The sequence below is a fragment of the Trachypithecus francoisi genome, unplaced genomic scaffold, assembly GCF_009764315.1.
Source record: "Trachypithecus francoisi isolate TF-2019V2 unplaced genomic scaffold, Tfra_2.0 Lachesis_group15, whole genome shotgun sequence".
Classification (NCBI taxonomy): Eukaryota; Metazoa; Chordata; class Mammalia; order Primates; family Cercopithecidae; genus Trachypithecus; species Trachypithecus francoisi.
The window spans coordinates 7380877-7406918 of NW_022681460.1; the positions used below are offsets into that span (position 1 = coordinate 7380877).

Consider the following 26042-nt stretch of genomic DNA (forward strand, 5'->3'; position numbering starts at 1 on the left):
AAATGGTCAGCAAATTATCTTTTCACACAAAGGACAAACTACTGTGCATGAAGAACTCCATGCTTCAGGATAGCTAGAGTGAAGCCATCGACATCATCATGTGCAAGTGGTACTTTGCACTGGATTTATTAACTCAGCAAAATCTATGCACACTCTATTAACTAGCTGTAAGTGAGCTTTAATAAACATATGCAATACAAATCTTGATTATTGCATATGTTACACATTTATTAAACTCTTTTATAAACTCCAAACATAAAAAATTCATACTATTGCATAAAGGCTGAATTTGGATTTACTTTTCGTCCAAGAATAATGCCACTCGGATGTTTTAAAAAAATAGATCACAGTAAATAATTAGTATTGAACACTACTTTTTTAAATTTAGTAACACGAATAAAAATAACTTTGGAAGAAACTGAAAGTTTAGGAATGTTATTAGTTTATTATTGCTAGTTTAAACACTGGGAGATTAAATCAATATAGCTGAATGATTTGTCTGTAACAATGTAATTAAATACCCCATTGGGTGCAGCTCAAGCACTCAGTATTTGTGGATGGAGGAAACTATACCAGTTATCACTTTTTATCTCTCTTTCCATTTGAATAATCCTGTAAGTGCCCTTTTACTAACTGACAGTTTGAAAATTACTTTATCTCTCTGCATTCATTTTCTCATTTGTTAAATTAGAGGAAGGGTACTTTCTTCCTCCTGGGTTGTGAGGATTAAATGAGATGATTCATGAAAACAGCTTCATCCAGAATCCAGCCTATAAAAAGCACTAAATAACTGTTACCCATTTTTAAGACAGTTAACACAAAAGGAACTTGGAACAAACTAATAAGTCAATAATCTCATTAAAAATTCAAAAAATTATAAATCTCTACTCCAGCAATGGCAATGTGACTGGAAGAACAACTCTCTGAGATTTATAATTCTAAGAATGCATCAATGTTTAAGGGAGGAGATTTCTAACTTTCCATCACTGATTTGACTAAAGTCACAGGATCATGTCACAATATTGGATATTAACCCATAGCTTTGATAATGGAATTCTAAAAACATGTTTATCTTCCTGGTCTAGAACACCTCAAATAGCACACTTTCTATAGAATGTACCATGTTTTCAATAACCCAATGTTGAGCCATTTCTCTGAACATAACTTATTATAGATGAGTTAACTATATTGATAGCCACTTTTTAAACTTTTCAAACTTTAAGCAGTTTTTTTTTCTGGTTGAATATTTCTTTGAGCCAAACAAATTAAACCTTTGCAGCTTCAAAAGGAATAGCTAAGTGCTGATCATATTAACTGCATAATTTCAGAGTCAATTTTATGTTGTACATGCCAAAGATTTTCAACCAAGAAATTAAACAGTAATTAGAATTTATCTTCCAATTACAATCTAAAAGTGATCTTTAAATGTGCTAGATTGTGTTTCACAGGTTTTTATAATGGAAATTCTCACATTACAAAACTCATTTTAATAGGTGTGCTTGGTACATTATGCATTGGGCATGGAAGTTATTTATTTAGAGAGAATTATATTAATACTAAAATCATTTATATGCTAAGTGATTATTACTCAGGAAAGGTTTTATTTGCAATGAATTATTTTTTTAAATATGGGAAACAAAGTAAAATTTAAGAGTGCAATAAATTTCTAGTAAAAGAAGGTAGAAATTTTTAAGAAAAAGTAGGCTGATTTTCAGGAATAGGGTTATAGAAGTGCTTCTCCATAAGGTACTAGTAAATGTAGATTAATGCCTTATTTTGAATTACTTCATAAATAGTATAAGAGTACTTGTTCAATCAGTTATTATTAAGAGTAGGAGAACACCCTTCTCTGTATAATATACAACTGTCTTTACCTGAAATATCAAGTTGGCAAGGTAAATTAAGTATACATGGCAAAGCAATTTTTAGTGTATTTACCTGTTATATTTGGGAGAATTGTTGGGAGAACTATGTGATTAGTTAGGAAAAGAGATTGTGAACAATTGCACCTAAAACAAATGGTCTTTTACCAAAGAATTGTGTTTAGAAATGAAAACACTGTGTAAATTAAATTGCCTAAAAGAGTAGGGTGTAAGCTTGCTCTATATCTTACTAAAATTTGTACAAATGAATCATATGTGAGTTACTATTTTTCCCCATGAGACCCCCAGAGACTCTGGTCTCTTTGCACATGCCCACTTCCTTTTCAACTTTCCCCATAAGTTGAAGCAGCACAAGACCCTCATCAAATGGTCTGTGAAATCTTGGACTTCACTGCCTCCAGAATCATGAGCCAAATAAACTTCTTTCTAAAAATAAATTACCCAGTCTGAGCTATTCTGTTACAGCAACACAAAAATGGACTAAGACAGCTATGTACACAGATTTTATCCATAACTCTGAGAAGGAATTTGGCTGGGATTAAAAAAAAAAAAAGTTGAAGGCACACCATGTGGTTACATGCCTTCTCACACAAAAAGTGGAACAAAGTTAGAAGACTCTGTTTGATGTTTTTAATTAGGTGAACTTGCTGATAGTTTTCTGTGTTTAGAGTTTTTCTCAAGGTATTATTGATCACTACTCCACAATAGAATTGATGATATGAAAACGTTTTTGCTTCATAATGCATAAGAATTTGTGAAGATCAGCAACAGCTACTTTGATCTGCCAGTATATAATAGTTGTTAAATCGGATCAATGAAACTTCCATTTACTTCAGTACCTCAAATAAAAGAAATCTTTTGATCAGAACTACCTTAGAAATGCTATTTCTGGCAATCCAATTTACACTTTCAGAGTACCTGCCACTCAGATTTAGAAGGAGGACCTACTTATTTCTTGGGTGCTGGCTTTGGTTCATTCCTGTCCTATGACCTTGGGCAAGTCATTTGATCCAGTGCTCAGCTTTTTCATCTGTAAAGTAAGAATAATGACTCCAAAAATAATACTTTCCTGTCGTTTCTATTGCTGGCCCATGGGGTTTTAGGTAATGTTGATGTAATTACTCAGGAAATGATACGTACTGTCTGTGACGGGGAACCATGCAGTGGGACAGAGGACACCATTGGCTGAGAGACTTTACTGAAATTTTACTAGTGATGCTATTCTTTTATCGCTGTGCTAACCTCCTGAAAGACATGTTGAACTTCCTGATTTTATTCTCCGCTTATATGTAAATCATTGAATCATTAGATAGCATGATTCAGGTTGGAAATGACAATGAAAATCTTTAAGCCCTGTGTCTTGCCATGCCCATTCAAGGTTTTACACATTTTCAGTCTTCTCTGACTTATGGGAGTGTTGAGCTGCGCTACCTTCACTAAATGTTGGCAGTTAATTTTGTATCTTCTTGAACATGTACTTCAAGCTCCCAGTCATGGTCATCCAGGCACCAATTTTTTGTTGATTTCATTCCAAAACCTCAATTCTACAGATGTCCCTCCAATATTTCTGTCCCCTTGTTATTCAATCAAACACAAATCAAGGTATTGTGAAGGGACTTTGCAAATGGAATTAAGGTTACTAATCTACTGACCTTAAAACATGTAGTTCCATGTCTTGTAACAAAAAAAAAAGTGTAACAAAGTTAGAAGGTTAGTTAACACTTTGCTTGAGTAATGCTCTTAGATGAATCACACGAGCCCTTGAAAGCAGAAGAGGAAGGCAGATGAGATGCGGCAGAAGGGGAGGCCGAGTGATAGGAAACCCTCCATTGCTGGCTTTGAAGATGAGATGGTCATGGGCCAGGGAATGTGGGCTGCCTCAAGCAGTTGAGAGCTCCTCACTGCTGACAACCAGCCAGGAAATGGAGACCTCAGTCCTGCAACCATTAGAACTGATTTCTATCAACAACTGGGATAAGCCTAGAAGTGGATTCTTCCTCAGAATCTCTACAGGGAAAATAGGGCAACTGACACTTTGATCCCCTTATTAGATTCTAATCATATCACATAGCTGAGTCTGCTGGATTTTTGATTGGCAGAACTATGAGATAATATGTGGGTGTTGTCCTACGCGGCTAAATTTGTGACAATAGAAAACCAATACGCTCTTCATCCATCCACCCATTCAGCAAATATGTATTGATCTCAGGAACTGCTAAGAACAATTGCTGAGTTGGAGATAAAGCAGTGAAAAAAAAAAGACAAAAATCCTTGCCTTCATGAAATTTACATTCTAGTAACAATACCTACATTAAAACAAACAACAAACAAACAAATAAACAAACCCTAGCTTCCAGCTCATTGCTGTTTGTTCTCACAGGCCTATTAGATTAGAACAAGACTGCACCTATTAGGTAGTCCTGATGATGGGAAATGCACCAGGTGATGTATCATCCTCCCTGACCATATGTCACACACAATTGAGTGGACTTGCAAATCTAGTTGGTTGATAGCTTCAGGACAAATGGTCTCTAATGCGCTTTGTTTGGGTTTATAAGCAAGACATACATATCATCATGTGGTCCTTAGCAAAGATTTACTAAAAATTATATACATTGCAGCTCCTAGCAAATATTTGGGAAAAAATGCTCTTAGAAATTTCAAGAGAGACCTGATGGACAATATTTGGAGGTAGCCGAGAGAGGGAGATTCTCCTTGGGATCTTCCCAGGATGCAAGGCATGTTAGTAGCACTGATGAAGCTGACATTCTTACTCTTCTGCAAGAGGATTATGTTGATGGCGGTAAATCTGAGATTCGATTGTAGTCCTTCACTATTTCATTAGCTAAGACAGTGCATTCAGTCTAAACAGCACTATTTCTGCCATTTAGCAATCTCAATAAGTCTGCCATCAATGCTGGATTTTACTGTTCCAAGTTGTACCCTGACCTCAGAGTCAGGTAATTATAGAGAGGAGTAGAAGTAAGGATGTATGGTTAGAAGAAACATAAAGTTTGCAGGATGGGGTCCATGTGTGGCAAGGTGCCCAGCCTTTTCTAGACCTGCTTGTTTCCTGATGGTAGTGAAAACGTCCTTCAACCCTCAGGCCTTCCGTGGCTGTACACATTGATTCAGGTTCACCGGGCGAGGCTCTGGGGAAGTCTTTGAGGGATTTGGTAAACGGAAAATGACTGTGTGGCAGCATATTGTCCCTTTTTAAAGGATTTTTTAGGAAGCTTTGCTGCATTGGCATGTAGAAGGCACTCAACTTTTTTTTTAAATTTTAAATGAATAAGCGAAGGATGTACTATGTGATTCTCTCTTTGGCATCCCCCCCAAAAAAACTTTCATAAAAACCATGCTGCTCTCTATTGCTTTTGGAGTTAGCCTGGTGCATTAGTCTTTGTACAGGCAGTGCAACTAGGCTTAAGGTGAGAGCAGGAAGGCCTCATGTTCCACCGCCACCAGTGGCTAGCTCAGCATGTACATAAAGAAAGGTGAATGTGCAGGCTGTTTTTTAAGCAGGTTTTTACAGGCCTGACATCACACTCCTTCTCCTCACTCCATGGTTGCCTATGGTCCTAACAGAAATTCTTTTAGAAATTTTAGTTGGCCATCAAAAAAATAGAAAAGGTACTGATTCTGTTTGAATATCATTATCCTACACTCACAGTTTATAAGAAACTTTGGAAGGACAGAATATGCTTCCAGACAGAACAGTATCTAAGACATTTGGTTAGGTGGGTGTTTACCATATTTATAATAAATAAAGACACACACAAACATATACAACATTCACTGATTTCTGTTAGAAAAACTATAAACTTCTCAAAACCCGAGGTACGCAAATAAATATCCAACTAGCATGCAGGTCAAACACAATGCTTAAAATAGTAGGAAAATTACCAGGCAATAATCCTGTCATTACGGGCCAATTACATTCTTGGTTTTTAAATATTAGTATTGTATCATTAGTTTTTTAGTTTGTGACAAAGATACCTTCAAGAAATGAACTTAAGATGAAATGTAGGGGCTTTTCAAGGGGGAGCAGAGGCAGAGTTGTAATCAGTATGCAAAATCTAAACTAAAAGTCATTGAATGGAGAGTGATTTTTAATTTCACTGTATGACCACCTCAAAATGAATATAAATATGCTCACTAAAGCTCATATTAAAGTACTGTATTTAAGAGCAAAAAATGTAAATTGATCTTTGAGGGCTCCGAACAGAACTTGGTCATAATAACGTTGCCATCATTATCTTTTTTCTTTATTACTTGGAACATTAATTCAAGATATACATGAGAATATAATACAGAAAGCAGGCAAGCAAGAAAATATCAATAATATTTGCAGTTTTTCTAGGGAATATGTCCATTGTATTTTTCAACTCCACCTTTACTGATGGTTAAGCTTATTCTGAGCCATTTATATTCCATTCTGTCAAAGTAAAAATTACAGATTTTTGAGAAAGGCAATAAAATGGAAAGCCGATTTCATACTAAGTGGAACATGTCTCCAACAGTTTCCTATTTGGAGAAAGCAAACCACAAGTGTGGCAGGGAGTTGACAAGAGGATCCCTCCACCTGGGCGAGCTATGGACCCAGGCAGGTGCGGAGGCCGCCCTCAACAGAACTGCTTTAAAAGCCGCGGGGAACTGGCCACGCGCTGGGGGGAGAGCGGGACGTGCCTTGGTGTCGTCGGAGGGCGCGGTGGCTGTGCTCTTCTCTTGGCCCTGCAGCTGGAACCCCCTCGAGCACCCCGAAGGTGTCCCCAGGGGCTGGCCGCGCGACGCCTGGGCCTTCCCTGTGGTGCAGAATGGAAAGGCCGAGGCAGCAGGGCTGGAGGCCGGGCAGCACGCCGGGTGATCAGTGCACGGCATGGGAGTGCGTTTCTCACGGCGAGCGTGCACTGGTGGGGGCATTTTTGACCCTGCGTGATCGGGATCCAGAAGGGCCCAGGGATCCCCGCGCGAGAGGCTGAGGCCAATGCAGCTGCAGGGCCGTGGGAGCCAGACACGGGTCCCTGCAGGGGAGGCCGCGGTGGGTTCGGGCCGAGCCATAGCCGCCTCTACCGGGCTGTCCTCGGCCCCTGGAGCCGCCCTGGAGTCCAGGCAGCCAGGGCTGCTGCGTCACTCCCGCCCTCCCGACCTCTGCTGCAGGGAATTCCTACACAGAGGCGGGGAGAGGCGAGGCGACACACGCCAGTCCCTCTGCGAGCTCCTGGCCCGGAGCCCGTCCGCGCTGGGCGGGGAGAGAAGGTCTGAGAGTGAAGCAAGCTCGGCGTTCCCACCAGTCTCTGGAAGAGCACCTGCGATTCAAGGAGCCTGGGAACTCAGGGGAGGGCAGAACAGTTTGCTCACCCTCACTACCCACCCTTGCAAGGGGTACCGCAGTGGCAGGGAAAGGCTCCTCCGCCCAATCAAGCTTAGCGTTAGCCTCTCACCCGCTTCAAACGGACCTTTTAACGATGGTATGAATAGTGATATTCAACATAACAATTACCCTTAGTGACATTCTTATTTTCTCTGCAATGTCCACAAAGAGACCTTGAAAAAGTCATTAGTTGGTGCTCACGGAAGATTTGCATATAAAGGAAAATCAGAATGAACTCTTAATTATCAGCAAATCCAGCATAGATGATATTTTAGGGGACTTAAAAACTACAAATTATGAGCTGACTGAACAGAGAAGCCTCCTTAAATTAAAGCTTTAGAAATTGCTATTTGCTTTCTTGCTCAGATTAAGTAAAACTTTCTGTTGCATAAATAGAAAAGAACGCTGTTTTCTCTTGGGCAAATATCTGCATGCCTGCTCATTTGGGGCCCATCTTGAGTGTTTAAATACAGTAAAGCATATTATACAGATTTCTCTAGGCAGATCTGTAAGACCTTAGCTGAATTGGTGGCAATTCTGATTGGGAAATGTGCCAGTTCCCAGCTTGCAGGAAGGATGTCAGTGGCCAAGCGCTAGAAACCAGCCGCAACCCAGCTATTTTTTCTGTGGATCCCTGTTGGGGTACCTCAGAGGGGTGGAGGGATGACAAGGTGTCAGAGGCGTTTAAATCAGAGCAACTCCATCTTAAATAGAAGCTGGGTAAAGTGAGGCTGAGACCTACTAGGCTGCATCCCCAGACAGTGAAGGGATTCTAAGTCACAGGGTGAGATAGCAGGTTGGCATAAGACACAGGTCATAAAGACCTGGCTGATGAAACAGGTTGCAGTAAAGAAGCCGGCCCAAACCCACCAAAATCAAGATGGCGACGAGAGTGACTTCTGTTTGTCCTCACTGCTACACTCCCACCAGCACCATGACAGTTTACAGATGCCATGGCAGCGTCAGGAAGTCACACTACACGGTCTAAAAAGGGGAGGCGTGAATGATCCACCCGTTGTTTAGTATATCATCAAGAAATAACTGTAAAAATGGGCAACCAGTAGCCCTCGGGGCTGCTCTGTCTATGGAGTAGCCATTCTTTTATTCCTTTATTTTCTTAATAAACTAGCTTCCACTTTACTCTATGGACTTGCCCTAAATTCTTTCTTGCGTGAGATCCAAGAACCCTCTCTTTGGATCTGGATCGGGACTGCTTTCCTGTAACAAAAGCACACATTTCAAACATGGCTTTGAAAACAGGTCCAGCCAAAAGCCAGTTGTCCCAACTGTCACCTGGGCTCTTCCGCCTGTTGAGGGGGGATACAAGAAACAGGACCTCTACCCAGCAAGGCAGATTGGGAATAACTGGAAGGTGCCAGCCCTCTGTTCTTCTAGTGGGAGCGGAGTCAGGGGAGATTACTAAAAGGATGGGATGTCTGAGTATGGATCTGGAGGGAAGAGCAGAGATATCTCCCAGGGGTCCCTGGACTGGCAGTAGGACAGCTTGCAGGCTGAGAAGCAGGCTTCGGATCACATGGCCTGTTCCACACACAGGCAGGGGTACCAATGCCAGTTCGAGCTTCATCCTGAGCTGCTGTTTCCATACTGCAGTTCCCTTTGAGGACTGAACTCTGACTTTTCACTTCTCTTGCCCAAATTCCTATCTAAGGGACCTGGGGAGTTACGCCCCACAAACCATAAAATCTCATCAGAGAGGTTTCATTTAAACCTATATAATGTGGTTTACTTTCCAGCCTGACTCTGGCATAACTTCACATGACAGACAAAGAAGAAAATCAAAATATTTCACCCCAAAATATGTTTCTTTGCCATATTTTGAAATGGCCTGAAAAGTCAGTTTAGGGGGGAGAAAGTTGTACCTATAAAGAATCTCTATTAACATAATAGATCCTTCCCCAATCCATGCCCTCCCAATCCTGAAGAGATTTGCTGAGAGTCTAGCATCTTTTAAGGGTCTGATTAGGAAACATTTGCCAACTTATTTTCTCTAAGGGCACCACCTGTGAGACTCCATCTACATAATAAGAAACCTGGTTTCCACAACCCCTTATCTTGACCCAGACACTCTTTTCGGTTGATTCCAGGTGTTTAGACAATAACTTAACTCTTTCAACCAATTGCCAATCAGGAAGTCTTTGAACCCACCTGTGTATGACCTGTAAACCACCACCTTTCTGGACCAAACCAATGTATACCCCGCACATATCGATTGATGTCTTATGTCTCCCTAAAACACACAAAAACCAAACTAACTCAACCACCGTAGGTACATGTTCTCAGGACCTCCTGAGACTGTGCCTTGGGTCATGGTCACCCATATTTGGCTCAGAAGAAGCCTCTTTAAATATTTTACAGAGTGTGACTCTTTTTGTTGACACTTTTCATCACCATTTCAGAACCAATGAATGGGATTCTCCTACACAAGCCATTCTAGATACACCACATTTGCCACTGGTCTAGAAACAATGGGGATGTTCCTGGGCCGTGAACCTGTCTGCAACTCAGTATCCTCCTGGAAGTCTGATCTCTTCAGGTAAAGTTGAATAAGTGGGGATAGTGGTAAAGCCAGATGCTGGTGAAATGGGGATGCCCAGAAAAAACTTGGCCATGACAATTTGGAAATATTTATACAGAGAAACCACAAATATAAGGGCCAAAACAGAACACAGTGGAAAGAGGTTGGGATTTCACTAGTTCACTGGGGCAGGCAAGTGAACCTGTTGATACAGTCCTGTGTGTAGGTCACTACTCAGCCCTCCTTTGCAATGACATGAGAGGGCCAGGGAAGGGACTAAACTGTCTTCGGGGGAAGGGAGAGCTGAGCAGTGACAGTTTGTTTGGGTTGGAATATTTGCAATGAGGAATTACTAGCATCTAGAAATGAACTTTGCATTGCATTTCTGACTGCTGGCATATGGGAAAGATATTGATTACTGAATATTTCATATCTAGATATTAATAATCATCTTAGATATTAATAATGATATTAAACAGAATTCACTTAATTTTCTTGGAAGGACCATATAAAGCCACATATATTCAGTTCTCTCCATAACATAAACCCTGTGCGGCAGGTAGGAGACATTTACCTAACATGCTAGTTTCAAAGCACTTACCCTCAATTCCACAGTTCATTCCCCTTCTTCTCTCCAAGTAGATACTCCTGAAAAATGACCTTCTTATAGTTCTCTGCAGGCCAATGAACTTCTTTAATCCTCGCAATAACTTCCTTTTTAAATTACAGAGACTAAGGCACAGAGTTGTTACATAACCCATCAAAAGTCACAGATGGCAAACAGAGTTTGAACCCAGAAAAACTGCAGCCAGAGCCTTCGCTCCTCAGTGCTGTGCTCGGCACCTTCACGCTTTGTCCCATTTCTTGTTTCTCCACAAATTATTCCATGTGCCCAAAGCATCTTGCCCTGCCTTGTCCACCAGGTGACCCATATTTATTGGTCCAAATCCCTTTAGGGACAGAGTGTCCTGAGCCTCTTGCCCAGCTGGTTTGGGCCGGGACAGGCCCAGGTGACATTGGCCTCACCATGGCCAGGTTCCTGGAGACTGAGCTGGTGCAGCAGCACCCAGGGGTGCTGCTATGGGATCCCCAGGGCAGCATCCAGAGCTGTTGGAAGTGTGAGCTTCCATCTCTGGTTAGTTTGCAGCATTACTGAAGAAGAAGAAAAACATCAATTCCCTGCATCTCCCCTAAAACTTATCCAGGTCCAGTTTCCTTCTTAACTAAACAAACCCCTCCTGCTGAAAGGAAAAGGCATGACATTTTTGTTGTTGAAAGAAGGAGTTTTCATTCATCCGTGCAGAGCAGGCTCAGTATCAGTAGTTATGGCAATGTGAGGGAGTGAAAGGAACATGAAACCTCTACCTTTATTTATCAAAGATGAGATTTTTCTCTCCACAAGCTGTTGGAAAGAGGTAGATCATCTGGACTGGATTGAATAGTGTCTCCCCCAAATTCCTGTCTTTTGCAGAACTTTGGATGTTGCCTTACTTGGAAATAGGGTCACTGCCAATGTAAGTAGTTAAGATCAAGTCATATTGGAGTATTGGAGTAGGGTGGGCCCTGAATCCAATCCTTATGAGGACTGGTATTCTCAGAGGAAGAGGAGAAGAGACATAGAGACAGATGCACAGGAAAAAAGGCCACATGAAGGCGGGGCAGGACTGGAGTGACGCGTCATCCACTAAGCCAAGGAGCTCAAGGACAGCAGGAACCTCCGGAAGCTCAAGGACGGCTGGCACCTCCAGAAGCCAGACAGCAGGAAGGAGGCTTCCCTGGAGTCTGCAGTGAGAGCCGGCCCTGTCCACACCTTGATCTTTAACTTGTAGCCCCCAGAACTGGGAGACGATACATTTCTGTTGTTTAAGCCACTCTGTGTAAGATAATTTGTCACGTGGCTCCAGGAAGCTAAGAAACAGCCTTCAGAACTGGATTCGCATTTCTTTAGTCATTGCCCTACCTGGTTACAGACAACTCGGAATAATCCGCCCCTCTGGGCAGGCGCAACCAGGAAGGTCTACAGAGGAGACCGCATGGAGATGTAATTCACAGTTTGTGACTGACCCCACTCCCTCCATGGTGCTTTTTACAAGTGGATTTGGGTTGAAAATAGACTCAAATGTAGCAGTCTCAGTGAAGAGGAAAGGCATTTAACCTCATAAGCACGTGTAGGTTTCACCATGGTAAAGAGGTCTTTATGGGCTGACCACGCGTGGGGGCATCAGGTGAGGGAGGCCTGAGCCCTTCCCAGGACCATCTGCTGTCCTGGGCTGCCCTCTTAGATCACTGCACAATCATCTCTTTCTGCAGAAATGAGTCCTCCGTCCCCATCCTCAAAGATTTTCCAGGCTTTGAGAGCTCTGCTTATAGAGAACGCTTGGAAGAAGTAGGGATATTGCACTTGGAGAAGTAAATACCGAGGGGGAAGGAAAGTTTTCTATAATTTCCCGAAGGCTTGCTCTGTGGAAAAGGATTAACCATTGTGCTGTGTAGTTTAGACAAGGGAGGTGAACCAGATGGAAATGTTAGGTGTAAATTTCCTTTCAAAACAGGAGCTGTTTTGTACTTTCTTTGGAAGTACACCAGGTTACCTCAGGAAGTAGTGTGGCTGCTTGGACGATACAGAAGAAATAAGTACTGGTTGTGCAGACTGAGTTAGTGAACTGATTTCACACAAGCACATATTAGGTACCTGATTCTACTAGGTGTGCCAAGCTCTATATAAGAAAAGGAAAGACCAACACAAACATTTTGCCTTCGTGGAAGTAATGATTGTATAGTTTGGTAAACTGGATATACTCTTAGACCAAAGGACCCCTATGTGGATCTTCCAACTTTATAATCCTAGGATTCTGTGTAGATGAATGAGTTAAGTGTGCATGGAGGAAGTGCTCAGAGAGACTAGATATAGGCATGACAATTCCAAATCTAACGTTCAGAAATGTTGGAAGCAGCAGTTCTAATAATTTCTTCAATTAATTTAGGGTAATCTCATGGTTCAAATTTAACACATTTAACCATTTCAAAGGAACTTCGAAGCAAATTTCTAAAATGTAAATCATGAACGCAAAGTTGTTCAGAATTCCATGGGGAATGAACCTTAATTCCAAAATTAAATGTAAATCTCTGTGAGGAGAAATAACCTTTATATACATCAACTATGAGGCAGAAAAACTGAAAGTTTTGTTGCTGCTGCTGTTTGGTAAACAGTCCATTCCCAGAAGTTCATCAACGTTTGAAAAGAGCATGAGAATTGGTCCCAGAGAACTCACAGGAATATCAAGGAGGGTTATCAAGGAGGGTTTGAATCAGGTTGACTTACAAGGCCTAGGTTCTCATTAGAAGTTGTTTTAAAAGAAGATCAGCACAAAATAATTACTTCTATTTTTTAGAAGCCATTTAAATTATAGGTCAAAGATGTGGTACAAACATCCTAAAATTTTGCAAACTTCAGGCATCCTCATTCCCTATATATTTTAATGTGCCTGCATCTGAATTAAAATGTTAAGTCTCTTTAATGAACTTTTTATTAGTCTACAATGGCATACATCTTAGAGTTACCTTAGATAAAGCCAAGCTATTTGATTTCTACAAATGTGGGGACATGATATTTCATTATTATGTTTACTTTTGCATATTTCATGACATAAATTTACAACATTATCAGAGTCTCTGATATCTGGAATCTGAAATCTTTTAGGTAGGGATTGTTTCAGAACTATTAGTACTGTTAGAAATGAACCAAAATATGGTAAACAGGCCTATCGGAGAGCCCTAATCTGCTGGCAGAGCCCATATTCCAGCTGTAAATGCTTTAATGCCATTTATTGGCTCATGCTCCTTAAATGTAATACTCTGCATCATTAATTTGGTAGTTTCTTCTCTGAAAGCTATAAATTGAAGATTCCTATTGTTTTAATTTTCTGTAACCTTTGATAACATTTGTGAAAGAACATAGGAAAGAATAAATTGCTATTGGCTGTATGACAAATGCATTCAAGGAATATTTTGTAGAAACTCCTCTTTCTCTTTCGCCTCAAAGCAGTCACTGGAAAGACAGCATGTTTTACGTCCAAAAGTCACTGTTTAGAATGCAAGGAAATCAGCTCAAAAGCTTAGATAGCAGTTTGGTTGTTCTGAAGAGGACCCTGGCCCAGGCTTTCCTTGTCTGTGCCAGAGAGGGGTTTCTCTTTTTCAAATATGATGCTCCCTAAACACCAGTCACATATTCAAGCTGAAAGATTATGCCAGAAAAGAATGGATTTGAAAACCTGTTACCGGTGAATGAATCTGAGTCTTTCACTTGTTTGGCCACTCGCCCTGCATTTGGCAATTAGAGGCAAAATGATCCACTTGAAGCAAAGGCACTGTTGCAGCTGGGAGACCAGGAGGCCACGGGCCACTCACAGGTTCACAGAGGGCCAAGTGACGGGTCACCCAATGAGAGAGCGCTACGGGTCACACACAACACTTTCAGTTGCCTGGTTATGTTGTTACATAATAATTCATAGAGCATGATATTCTTCTATAATATATACTACTGTATGTGTATAATTTTGTATACGTATATAATGTTGTATAATCATAATGGCTTCAGTCATGAACAATCATGTGTAATCAGTCATGGACAGGCTCTGTGTGAAGGGGCCCTGAACACCTTGTCTCTAATTATGCCCACCCTAATGAAAAGTTGTTACGATGTATATTTTGTGCAGACAGAAAAATTGATGATTAGAGACTTTAAGGGATTTGCCTGAGGTCACAGCTTTTCTGGTTCTAAAATGTTACTGTTTAGTCTACACTACCATTCACATCTCAGATTTATCTGTTCTTGTTTTCACTACAGCCTAATTAAACTCTGTGAAAAATACTATTAACAAACATGAGTATATAGCCACTCTCTCTGCTAGAACAGGAATGATCTAGTGGGGCTGGCTCTAAGTTTTCGTCGTTCTGATCGTGTAGACGGGGCCTGAATTGGTGCTGTGAGCATGGACTGTTCCTCCCTGCCCTACTTGATTTCCAACTGGTCCTTGAAAAGACTGGAAGCCTGGGCTCCTCACATGGGCCACTGCCACAACGTCCAGGTCCCTGGCTCTGCAGCCCCCACTGCTTATTTCAGAGGAAGTTCGTGCGACATTAAAACGGGAGACATTGTAGAAACCTCGGGCAGTAGAACTCATCTAATGTTTGCTCTTCGAGCGGATACTGACAGACAGACAGGTCACTGTATTTGAAAGAATATTTTCTCTCATTCTTTTTTGTCACTTGTATCTGGTCTCATTCTAAAAAGAATTTTGTAGTGGGACTTGAAAGAAATATTTTGAATCTGAGTTTAACGAGACATTGATTTACATAAAAGAGAAGTACAAAAAAGAGGAAATACAGAAACGTGCAATTGTTCTCTAATACATTGAAATTTAGGATGAGTTTTTTCTAACACTACATACTGTCAATTTCTAATGTAATTTTAATTGTAAATAATTATATCTGTTACTAAGGACATCTGCTTAAATAAAATAAGTATGTATCATTTTGTGATCTATGTCATAAAGCAGGATTTATTAAAATGTTATTAAAGCTAAATCATTTTTTCTAGTGAGAATTCTAATGTAATTGAAAAATCCTGTGATAAGCTTTTTTTCTGAACGAATTGGATCTCGGGTAACATAGCTACTTTAAGGAACAGTTTTGAGTTTTTACAGCTAGAATGCTACAATTTCGTAGCAGGACCCTTTGAAAATACAGCAAACTGCAGGCTGGCATTGTTGTGACAGGTTTCTAAGATAAGCAGAAAATGAAGCTGAAGATAATATTTTTCCCTTCAAATGTCGAAAAATGTTAAGCAGAAAAATAATTTAAATGTAGAATTCCTGATGCATGCATTTAGAAAGACTCCAAAAGAATTAGCTGAGTTTGGAACCAATTAAGGACTATAGCATGAACTTTAAATTTCCCACACTGATAAAATCTTACTAGGGATTTATTCTTAAAGTCAATCTTTTTCTTTGTTAAGTATATGAACACCTGTGAGTTAAAGATTTAAAGAAAAACTATAATGAGAAAGCAGTAGAAGCCAATTGTTTTGTTTAATAGTCTAGAGCTCCCAACAAGATGTATCTGTCTTTGTGGCAGCAATATTTACCCATCTTTATAGATTTCCTTGAGGATAAAGAAAGATTCTAATTGTCCTTTGAACATGACCGATTTTCTACTTTTATACAGGGATACGGAATGATGCTTAGATAGAAGTTCTAGCTTTTATTGTGTGATCAACAAAAGCATTAAAGCAGTGTTGAGCAGCTACCTCTTCCTAGATACTCAGGCAAGAAAAGGGAAATATGTTCAGGCTCATCTTCTATGATCATCAAGTACAGAAACAAACGTTCGCATGGGAGAAAAGCTACAAGAGGCAACTTGACAACAATTAAATGGAAATAGTAATAGTACATGCATCATAGGTTTGCATGAGGATTACTGAGGAAGTATTGGTGAATCGCACCCTTCAAAAATGTTAACCAAGACTTTTTGGGTGGCTGTTCCCTGATGCTTCCATCTCTTTAAGGATGCTACCATCTCTATCAGAACATCTTTATCTCTATCTCCCTCAAGTTACTAGAATCTAAATACAAGGTGTGCAGTTAGAGTTTCTTTTATGGACCTTAGTTGAACAAGGTGCACATCTGGAGTCTCCCATAACTTCATGGATATTTGCTGCTACTATATAGTAAAAGTATGAACTATGAATGAAGACTATTTAAGTATTTTCCAAAAGTAGGAATGTTGTTACTAAAACATTAAGTTTTGACAATAAGAGACTCAATTCTTAAAACCCAGTTATTACTTTGCTTAAAGACTAACCATCTTGCCTGAATGTCCACCTTACCCACAGCTCTTCAGACAATTTGAGCAGAATACCATTGCAAGCACTCCATTACAGGCATTTGTAAGCTCCTGTAACTCTAGTTTGAAGTCCTTTTTCTAAACATGTATAGTATAAAACACACAAGCCGGTTCTACTATTGAAAGAGAGCTAAGAGCTTTTTGAGAATTCCATGATTTCCTGAATAGTCTATGCCTGAAGCAGACGTAATAGCAATTGAGTAATAATATAAAAAATAGTGATTCTAAACAAAAGTCTGTTTGTGGCAGGAGCTGCCGTAAACTTAGCTTCTTGTTTGATTTTTTTCTTGAATGTATGATGAGCAGATCATGTTGCAAAAGTTTCATTCAGTGCTCCATTAAATTACTAACTTATTGACACCACTGTCAGGAAATAACTTCAATGTTGACTTATACCATGCATGTGAGAAGTATGGAACTTCAAAATTAACAACAACAAAGAAAATTAGGAAATCACACTCCTAATGAATAGAAGTACATCCGCTGCCTGCCAAGGGTCACCAAAAACTTGCTAATATCTTTGTTAGGGTAAAATAGAACCATCTGACTTCATCTGTGTTTTCCAAAGCTTATAGAATCATGCAAAAAATAAATGAATCATCAAAACCATTTACCAGGTTTTAATAACAGTGCTTAAAAATTCATCTTAAACCAATGGAAAAAAACTGACTGAAATTGTAACAGGAAGTATCTAAAGGCAGAATCACTATCAAGAAAAAGAACAAACTCAAAACCTACCAATGTATTCAAAAGACCATTAAAAAAAACTTCACAATTTAATTATTGGAAGCTTGTAGAATGGCTTCAGCGCTTCTGTACTGAGTAAGTAAGTTGTACGTGAGGAGTAATAAACGAAATTGTTAATTTTACTGTTTCCATAGGGAGTAGCTGGAGAAGGGGTGGGAATATGCTATTTAGATCTCCAAATGGATCGTAGTTTATATGCAATAATAAATCCTAAACGTGTTGCTAAGTAACTCTACTACAAATCACTCCCTTTTTCCTTGGCTTAAAAGACATTTTGACTCATGGGCTCACTCACCATTCATATTCTTAAAGATGTTCAGGACGGGGAGGATTTGACGGTAATAAGGCACCAAGGCCTTGCCCACCATCTCAGCTGACACAACCAGATGCTGGAGGACCTTGAGAGTGACACAGATGATCTGTCGGTTTCGGAGATTCAAGGCATCTATATGGTGAAAGAAGGACCAAGCAGAAAAGATTTTAATAGAAAGCTTCAATTCTACAAAGTTAAGGCGAAGTTGTCTTGTGGTTGCATTTAATTAAACTGCGCTCTACTGGGGACCAATGGGCCTTTATTATTACAGACTTGGATGACACATTGCAACCCTGATGTTTTAAATGGAATCTTGTCTGATTACTGTTTATTCTCCCACCTGCACTGATTTCTCACCAGCCCTAGGAATGCTGCTCATTTTCCCCTCGTAGAAGAGGCCCGGGCCCTGAGTTGGATAAGCAGTATGAAAGACAAAACATCACTTAGTGTTGCTGGAATTAAAGGAACCTACGCGGGTTGACAACGGATACATTTTCATACAACAATCTCTTTCATGCAACAATCCACACCATTCTTAAAACCCTTAACGTGGAACAAGCATTTATTTGGGAAGGAGGGTTGGGCATGGTGTTCAAAACTATAGGCTGGTTACAAACACCGAGAATATTCTTGGTAGAAGTGAACATAAAGTGACTATATTTAGGCCCTCAAGAAAGTAGGAAAGAAAAGCAAAATGTTTTAAAGTTCAGTTAGAAGGAATCAACACATAAGCTACAAGAGACCACAGGAATATGACAGTTTTAAAGAAAGAGTTCTGAGTGCAAAGTAACAAGCTGTACTGATGAGACAGAGCAAGAGATGCCACCACGTAGGGTCTGAAAGGCACCATTTGCCCCAGTGGAAAGTACAGGGCGTCAGGAATCAGGATGCTGATAACTGGCTGTGTGAACTTGGCCAACTTACTGGCACTTTCTTGGCCCCAGTTTCTTCAATTATGGGAGCCTGTTATGTACTTTCTGAGATGGCTAAAAGTACCATGGTTTAAGAAGAAGAGCCAGATAAAACATCTATTATAGAAGGTCAAAAGTGCAATTAATAAAATGTGATGCCTCTGATGACTCCAAGAAGAAGTCAAGGGCTCTTATTTGTAAGATGTTCTACCTTCTAATGAAAAAGATTGACTATGACCTTAAAGCAGTGCCCCTGGGAAGGGACAAAAGACCCAGGCTGTAAAAAGAAATGATGCTTTGGTCAATGCATCTCTGAGGCAGTCCTGACATTGTTCTTGAACTCCAGCTCACATTGCCATCAGCCTGGATCTTGACAGCACGTCAAATTCAGTTTGTTCGAAAGACTAAATTTCCTCCCTGAACTTTCTTTTCTTCCCTATGTTCCTCATATTTAGTAAAGATAAACCTTGTTCCCAGTCACTCCAGGTCAAAGCCTGTTTCTCCTCCTTCGCATTCCTCATGTTACCACATCATCTGGTTTTCCTTTTGCAGTATCTCTTGAATTTGTGTCTCCCTCTCCATCCTCACCAACACTCCTCTGGTCCTGGTCTCCATCCTCACCTCCTTTCCTCCAGTGCCAGTCTCCATCCTCCTCTCCTCTCCTCCAGTGTCAGTCTCTATCCTCACCTTTTCTGCTCCAGTTCCAGTCTCCATTCTCACCTCCTCTCCCTTGGTCCTTGTCTTCATCCTCACCTCGTCTCCTCTGGTCCTGGTCTCCATCTTCACCACCTCTCCTCTGGTCCTGGTCTCCAACCTCACCTCGTCTCCTTTGGTCCTGGTCTCCATTCTTATCTCCTCTCCACTGGTCCTGGTTTCCATCTTCACCTTCTCTCTTTTGATCCTGGTCTTTATTCTCATCTTCTCTCCTCCAGTCCCAGAATCCATTTTCATCATCTGTCTTTGAGTCCCTGTTTCCATCCTCACTTCTTCTCTGGTCCTGGTCTCCATCCTCACCTTCTCTCCTCTAGTCCTGGTCTCCAGCCTCACCTCCTCTCCCCAGGTCCTGATCTCCAGCCTCACCTCCTCTCCCCTGGTCCCAGTCTCCATCCTCACCTTCTCTCTCTGGTCTCACTCTCCATCCTCACCTTCTCTCCTCTAGTCCTGGTCTCCAGCCTCACCTCCTCTCCCCAGGTCCTGATTTCCAGCCTCACCTCCTCTCCCCTGGTCCCAGTCTCCATCCTCACCTTCTCTCTCTGGTCTCACTCTCCATCCTCACCTTCTCTCCTCTAGGTCTCCATTCTTATTGCCATTCCTCTGGTTCTGATCCTTGGGACCCCTTCACTGGAGCACTGGCCTGATCTTGTACAGATCTCTTTTCTTTCTGTCTTTCTCCACTTCCCCAACCTGTCTTTCAAGGTACTGCTGGGTTAACCTCCCTCAAGCATATCTGATCATCTCACCACCTGCTAAAAGAGCTCAGAGCCCCCTACCCCCTTCCATTGGCTGCAGAAGTTGTGAGGTGCTCTGAAGTGTTTTTATACCCCAGCCCCTAGTTTGTTGCTGAAAGGGATGAATCAGTCCCCACTTTATTTTTTAAAATTTTCTAGTGATTCCAGAGGAAATAGCTGCAAAACCGCTAAATGATACCTTATCTTCCAAGACTTATAACTGAGGATTTGGTCTAGTTCAAACTTATCCTAAGTGCTTCCTTTATGCCTGGCTAGTTTGAACTAAACCGAATCCTCTGTTAAAAGTCCCAGAATATAAGGTATCATTTAGCGGTTTCACAGCCATTGCCTCTGGAATCACTTGGAAGTTTTTTAAAAAAATGTGGTCAGATTCATCCCCCCTAGCAACGAACTAGGGTTTGTGGCATGAAAACACTTCAGAGCCCCCTACAACTTCTGGTCCAGTCCAGACTCTGTTCTGTTTAGTTTGAAAGTAAATACAAATGTAATGAAAAGAGACGGCTCAGCCTTCACTCAGGGCACCAACCTAAATATAACCATAGAACTCAGCAGCACGATGGCTCATTACAGCAGCAGTTAGACACACTGCAGGACAAAACATATCTGCTGAAAAACAACTAAAATTAGAATGCTATCATTTAGCCTAAGAGCTGGAGTCATGAGATATTCAAGAGCAAGGTTTCAGATCACCACGAGAAGGTGAGGAGGAAGAAGGCACGCAGTGTGTTACATGGTCAGCAGTAGAGACTATCTGGTCTTATCCAATCTAAAAGCTGTTTTGCCTTTTTAGAATGGCAGAGGTTAGTGAGCCTTACTTACTGACAAGCTCAGGTTACCAGGAGAACTGGGAGGGCAGAAATGTTCTGAGGATTGGGGGCGGTTGACATTCTTTCAAAAAGTCTACCAACGATGCTCAACAGGTTTAGGCTTCAGGACTGCACACATCTGTGGATGATTCACAGCATCTGTAGCTAATATGCAGTGAGCACCAACATGTGCCAGGAATTAAACTGAGCACTTCACCTATATTAACTCACTTAGGCTTGCCTCACCAAATGTCTATTGACAGTGCACGTATTACATACCCATCACTGTTTTAGGAATTGGAAAGATGGAAACGAATGAGGTAAGCACACTATCAATCTCTTGGGGTTTACAAAATCGTAGGAAGAAGATATTAAACAAGAATGACAAATGTGACAATTACACATAAGAAGGACAGGGTGTTTAAGCAGACAGTCAAGTCCCTCGCCTAGTCTAGGGTTAAGGGAAGGCTCCCAGATGCAGGAACAAAGCCCAGGGCTGAGTAGATGTCATTTACAGGAAGAGTTTCCAGGAGAGGAAGCAGCACGCTAGGGACTAGCTTCCCAGGACGGAGTTCTTTCACTGCAGGGGCTGCTCCAGCTTGGATGCATGAGATTCCCCTGGGGGATTGAAAACCTGTGATAGTAGAAAGATACCCTGACTGGATGTGTCACTGGGAGTGTGTCTTTCTTGGGATCGTTTGGAAGTGCTGGGAAGGAATATGGAGGTGCATACGAAAGGAGGGTGAGGCTGTAGTGACCTTTCCCAAGCTCAAGAATCCCTGGGTCCCACCTTGCCTTATCAACCAAACAGAATCAGATGTTTGAGATCCTGGGTTTCTTTATTTTCTCTTTATTCATCCCTCCCTCCCATCCCACTTCTTTAAAAGGACTCAGAGCCACATCTAGCTAAGGATTAGACACAGAACAGAACCACATGGGTGTGTTGTTTGCATTTTTGTATATATTAAAAGAAATGTATGACAGAGCACATACAGTCCTCACTCCATTTCGTAGGTTTTGTTTTTGTGTTTTCAAGAAAGCTGTTCTGTTGACACTATGAAGTCATTAGTAGGAGAGCCTATGGAAGGTAACAAAGCAATAACTACCTAAATGTAATTGCCGAAAAGGTTTTGGTGACCGCTGTGGTCACTGGATGCTGGCTTATCCCAGTGTTGTTCTTTCAGTGTGTGCCCGCCGAAGTTTGCAATAAAACAGCCTGGGTATGCTGATCTACTGCTAATGTGAGAGAAGAATTTTGTCCTGTAGAATATACTGGTATCAAGGAGTAAATTTATATATATATATATATACACACACACACATACATGAACACACACACATATGTATATATGAGATATATGAGTAACACTAACATTAAATTTTTATTAGGTTTATGTCTGTATCTATGCCTAATTGATCATTTGGGTATGCATTAATAATCTCTCTCACAATGGATAATGATATTAACTCTTAGGAAATAGATTAGATATTAGCTATTAGGAAACCCTGACTGAATTAACATGGCTGTGATAAACGTTATTGGATTGACAATGACCAAGAAGTAAAATGCCTGAACTGTTACGTGTAATGGCATCTAAAATGGAGCTCTAAGTCCTTCTAAATGGACAGGTAATGGCTCTAAAACTTCTGCAGTGGCTGTGAAACAAAGCCAGGATATGCACTATTTAAAAGCCTCTTAACTTCATCCAACAGGGATTTCTTACACTGCCCACTTTCTCTTCAGTTCCTCTATTTCTCTTCTTCATTCTCAGAGAATTAAGATACACCATGCAGTCGGAAGTCTTTTTGTTCTGTCACAGTGGAATTAAAGTAAAAAGATTTTTTTTTTTGGAAACAAAGTTCTTTTCCTTTGAAAAAGTATGCTAACAGGTATAAAGAGAATATGATTTTGTAGCCTGAAAGAGAAGAGTTGTGTTTATTCTTGTGTTGATGGGCCTGAAAGCTATTGTCAAGACATAAGCGAGGACTTTGAACTCAAGATTTAAGGTTTTGAAAAGGTTCTAACGTGAGGAGTCTACTGACATTATAGATCAACAAATGAAAACTTTCTATTCAGAAAATTGGATTTCTATTTTACTGCCTACTGGCTTTAAGTATATATAAACAAGATAGAGGCTTCAGATATAGAGAAATTGCTGAAGAATAAGGAAAAAATAATTTAAAGTCAATGGTGGTAAAAGTTATTTATCTTAAATGGTTATATGCTACATGTATAATTTTCTCAGGCATAAAATCCACTATTTTATGATTTTTTTGCAAAGTGAGGACTTTTTCTACTATTAGATATCATTTACTACTGTGGTTTCCTTTTCTGCTGCTTCTTTTAAAACCAGAAACACCCAACAAAAGGCAAAAGCAAACAAAATTCTAAAATATATTTTTGACATATGCTTTAAATGTTAATAGCCATAATATACAAACAGCTATCACAACCCAATAAAGGATTGAATCTTCCAATAAAAAAATGGGCAAGGCACATAAACAGACAATGCACAAATTAATACATAAAAATGAACATTTACTATTCTAGAATATTCAACTTGTGAAACCCAGAAAATTTGAGACAAGTCTCAGTTAATTTAGGAAGTTTATTTTGCCAAGGCTGAGGACGCGCCCGTGACACAGCCTCAGGACGTCCTGACGACATGTGCCAAGGTGGTCGGGACACATTTGGTTTTATACATTTTAGGGAGACATGAGACATCAATCAATATATGTAAGAAGTACATTGGTTCGGTCTGGAAACGCGGGACAACTGAAAGCAAAAGCAGGAAGACTGGAAGCATAAGCGGGGAGGGAGCTTCCAGGTCACAGAGAGGTGAGACACGAAGTTTCAGATTAGCCTCTCCGAAGAAGGCAAATCCGATCTGCATCTATCTCAGTGAGCAGAGGGGTGACTTTGATAGAATGGGAGGCAGGTTTGCCCTAAGCAGTTTCCAGCCTGACTTTTCCTGAGTGATTTTGGGGGCCCAAGATATTTTTCCTTTCACAAACTTGATTGGCAATTTAACAAAACACGACTCCATAATTTTTAATATCATGTTAACACAAAGTTGTTGAAAATGTAACACTGTCAGTGCAGAAACAGGTTTGAGAAAAGAAAAGAGGTGCCCTCACAGACACCATGTTATAAACTATTCCAACCTTTCTATGGAGCAGTTTGGCAATAAACCTAAAAGCCATACAAATGCATACAACGGCTAACCCAGCAGTTTCACTTCCGGGTTGTTAGTCCAAGGATTTAGGCAAATGTGCCCAAAGCATTGTAGGAAAGAATGCTAAGTCCAGTATTATTGATAATTAGAAACAATCTAAATGTTCCAAGAACAATGAATTGTTTAAGTAAACTATAGTATATCTGCACAATGAAAAATTATAAAATTATTAGTCATCTGATAGAAAAAATAGCTTCAAACAGGAAAATGTTTAAGATACACGTGAGTAAAGAAGAAGATTATAAAGCATATTTGCACTCTGACCTCATTTTATAAAATAGAATGTAAACCGAATAAATACTAGAAACTTGTGTACTGAGACGCTAACAGAAGGGAATATCTTTTCCACAGGCATATGTAGGCACAAGATTTTGTTCCACTAAAAGATAAGCACTTTAAAAAACTGCTTTCTAAAAAGTTATCAACATACTCTGCATATTTTTCTTTTGTTATTACATATTATTCTTCATGATTATAACTTTGTGTTTTAATATATCAGAATTCAATCCCTTTCTCATTTTTCTTTCTCAATATTCTCCTGATTATTTTTAACCCTTTATTTTTTGAGACAAACTTTAAGATAATTAGGTGAAATTGAAAATGTGCTTGGCCCTTTGGTAAAATTAGAGAATAATTTGGCAGACAATTGCCATCTTTACTACTGAATCTTTCCATTAGGAACATGATATCTCTTCAATTTTCTTGTCTTTAAGTTCCCCGGAAATGTTTTACAATATTTTTTCATATAGATCCTGCATAATTTTGTTAGATATACTCAAAGAAATTCTGTATTTTGTTGTTATTTGTGTAAAATTATTTAATCCCAACATTCTTTCTAAAGGTTATTGATAATATACACATAAAAGTGCAACAAATATACAAGAAAAAAACAAACAACCCCATCAAAAAGTGGGCAAAGGATATGAACAGACATTTCTCAAAAGAAGACATTCACACAGCCAACAGACACATGAAAAAATGCTCATCATCACTAGCCATCAGAGGAATGCAAATCAAAACCACAATGAGATACCATCTCACACCAGTTAGAATGGCAATCATTAAAAAGTCAGGAAACAACAGGTGCTGGAGAGGATGTGGAGAAATAGGAACACTTTTACACTGTTGGTGGGATTGTAAACTAGTTCAACCATTATGGAAAACAGTATGGCAATTCCTCAAGGATCTAGAACTAGATGTACCATATGACCCAGCCATCCCACTACTGGGTATATACCCAAAGGATTATAAATCATGCTGCGATAAAGACACATGCACACGTATGTTTATTGCGGCACTATTCACAATAGCAAAGACTTGGAATCAACCCAATGTCCATCTGTGACAGACTGGATTAAGAAAATGTGGCATATATACACCATGGAATACTATGCAGCCATAAAAAAGGATGAGTTTGCGTCCTTTGTAGGGACATGGATGCAGCTGGAAACCATCATTCTTAGCAAACTATCACAAGAACAGAAAACCAAACACCGCATGTTCTCACTCATAGGTGGGAACTGAACAATGAGATCACTTGGACACGGGAAGGGGAACATCACACACCGGGGCCTATCATGGGGAGAGGGGAAGGGGGAGGGATTGCATTGGGAGTTATACCTGATATAAATGATGAATTGATGGGTGCTGACGAGTTGATGGGTGCAGCACACCAACATGGCACAAGTATACATATGTAACAAACCTGCACGTTATGCACATGTACCCTAGAACTTAAAGTATAATAATAATAAAAAAATTAAATTAAAAAAAAAGTATATGACTTTTGTATACTTACTTTGTTAACGGGCTTATTTAATTCCCTTACTGGATCTAATTGTTTTTTAGTGAATTAAATTGGATT

General features: G+C 40.1%; 1 protein-coding gene across 2 annotated transcripts in view; it reads right to left on the reverse strand.

Moving 5' to 3' along the window:
• Positions 1-26042, reverse strand: part of PACRG (parkin coregulated) — a 582476-nt gene that overhangs the window by 207560 nt on the left and 348874 nt on the right. For both annotated transcript variants that reach the window (XM_033234274.1, XM_033234275.1), the window contains exon 4: positions 17739-17888. In XM_033234274.1, the coding sequence (XP_033090165.1) occupies positions 17739-17888 (150 nt within the window). The remainder of the gene's footprint in view (positions 1-17738; positions 17889-26042) is intronic.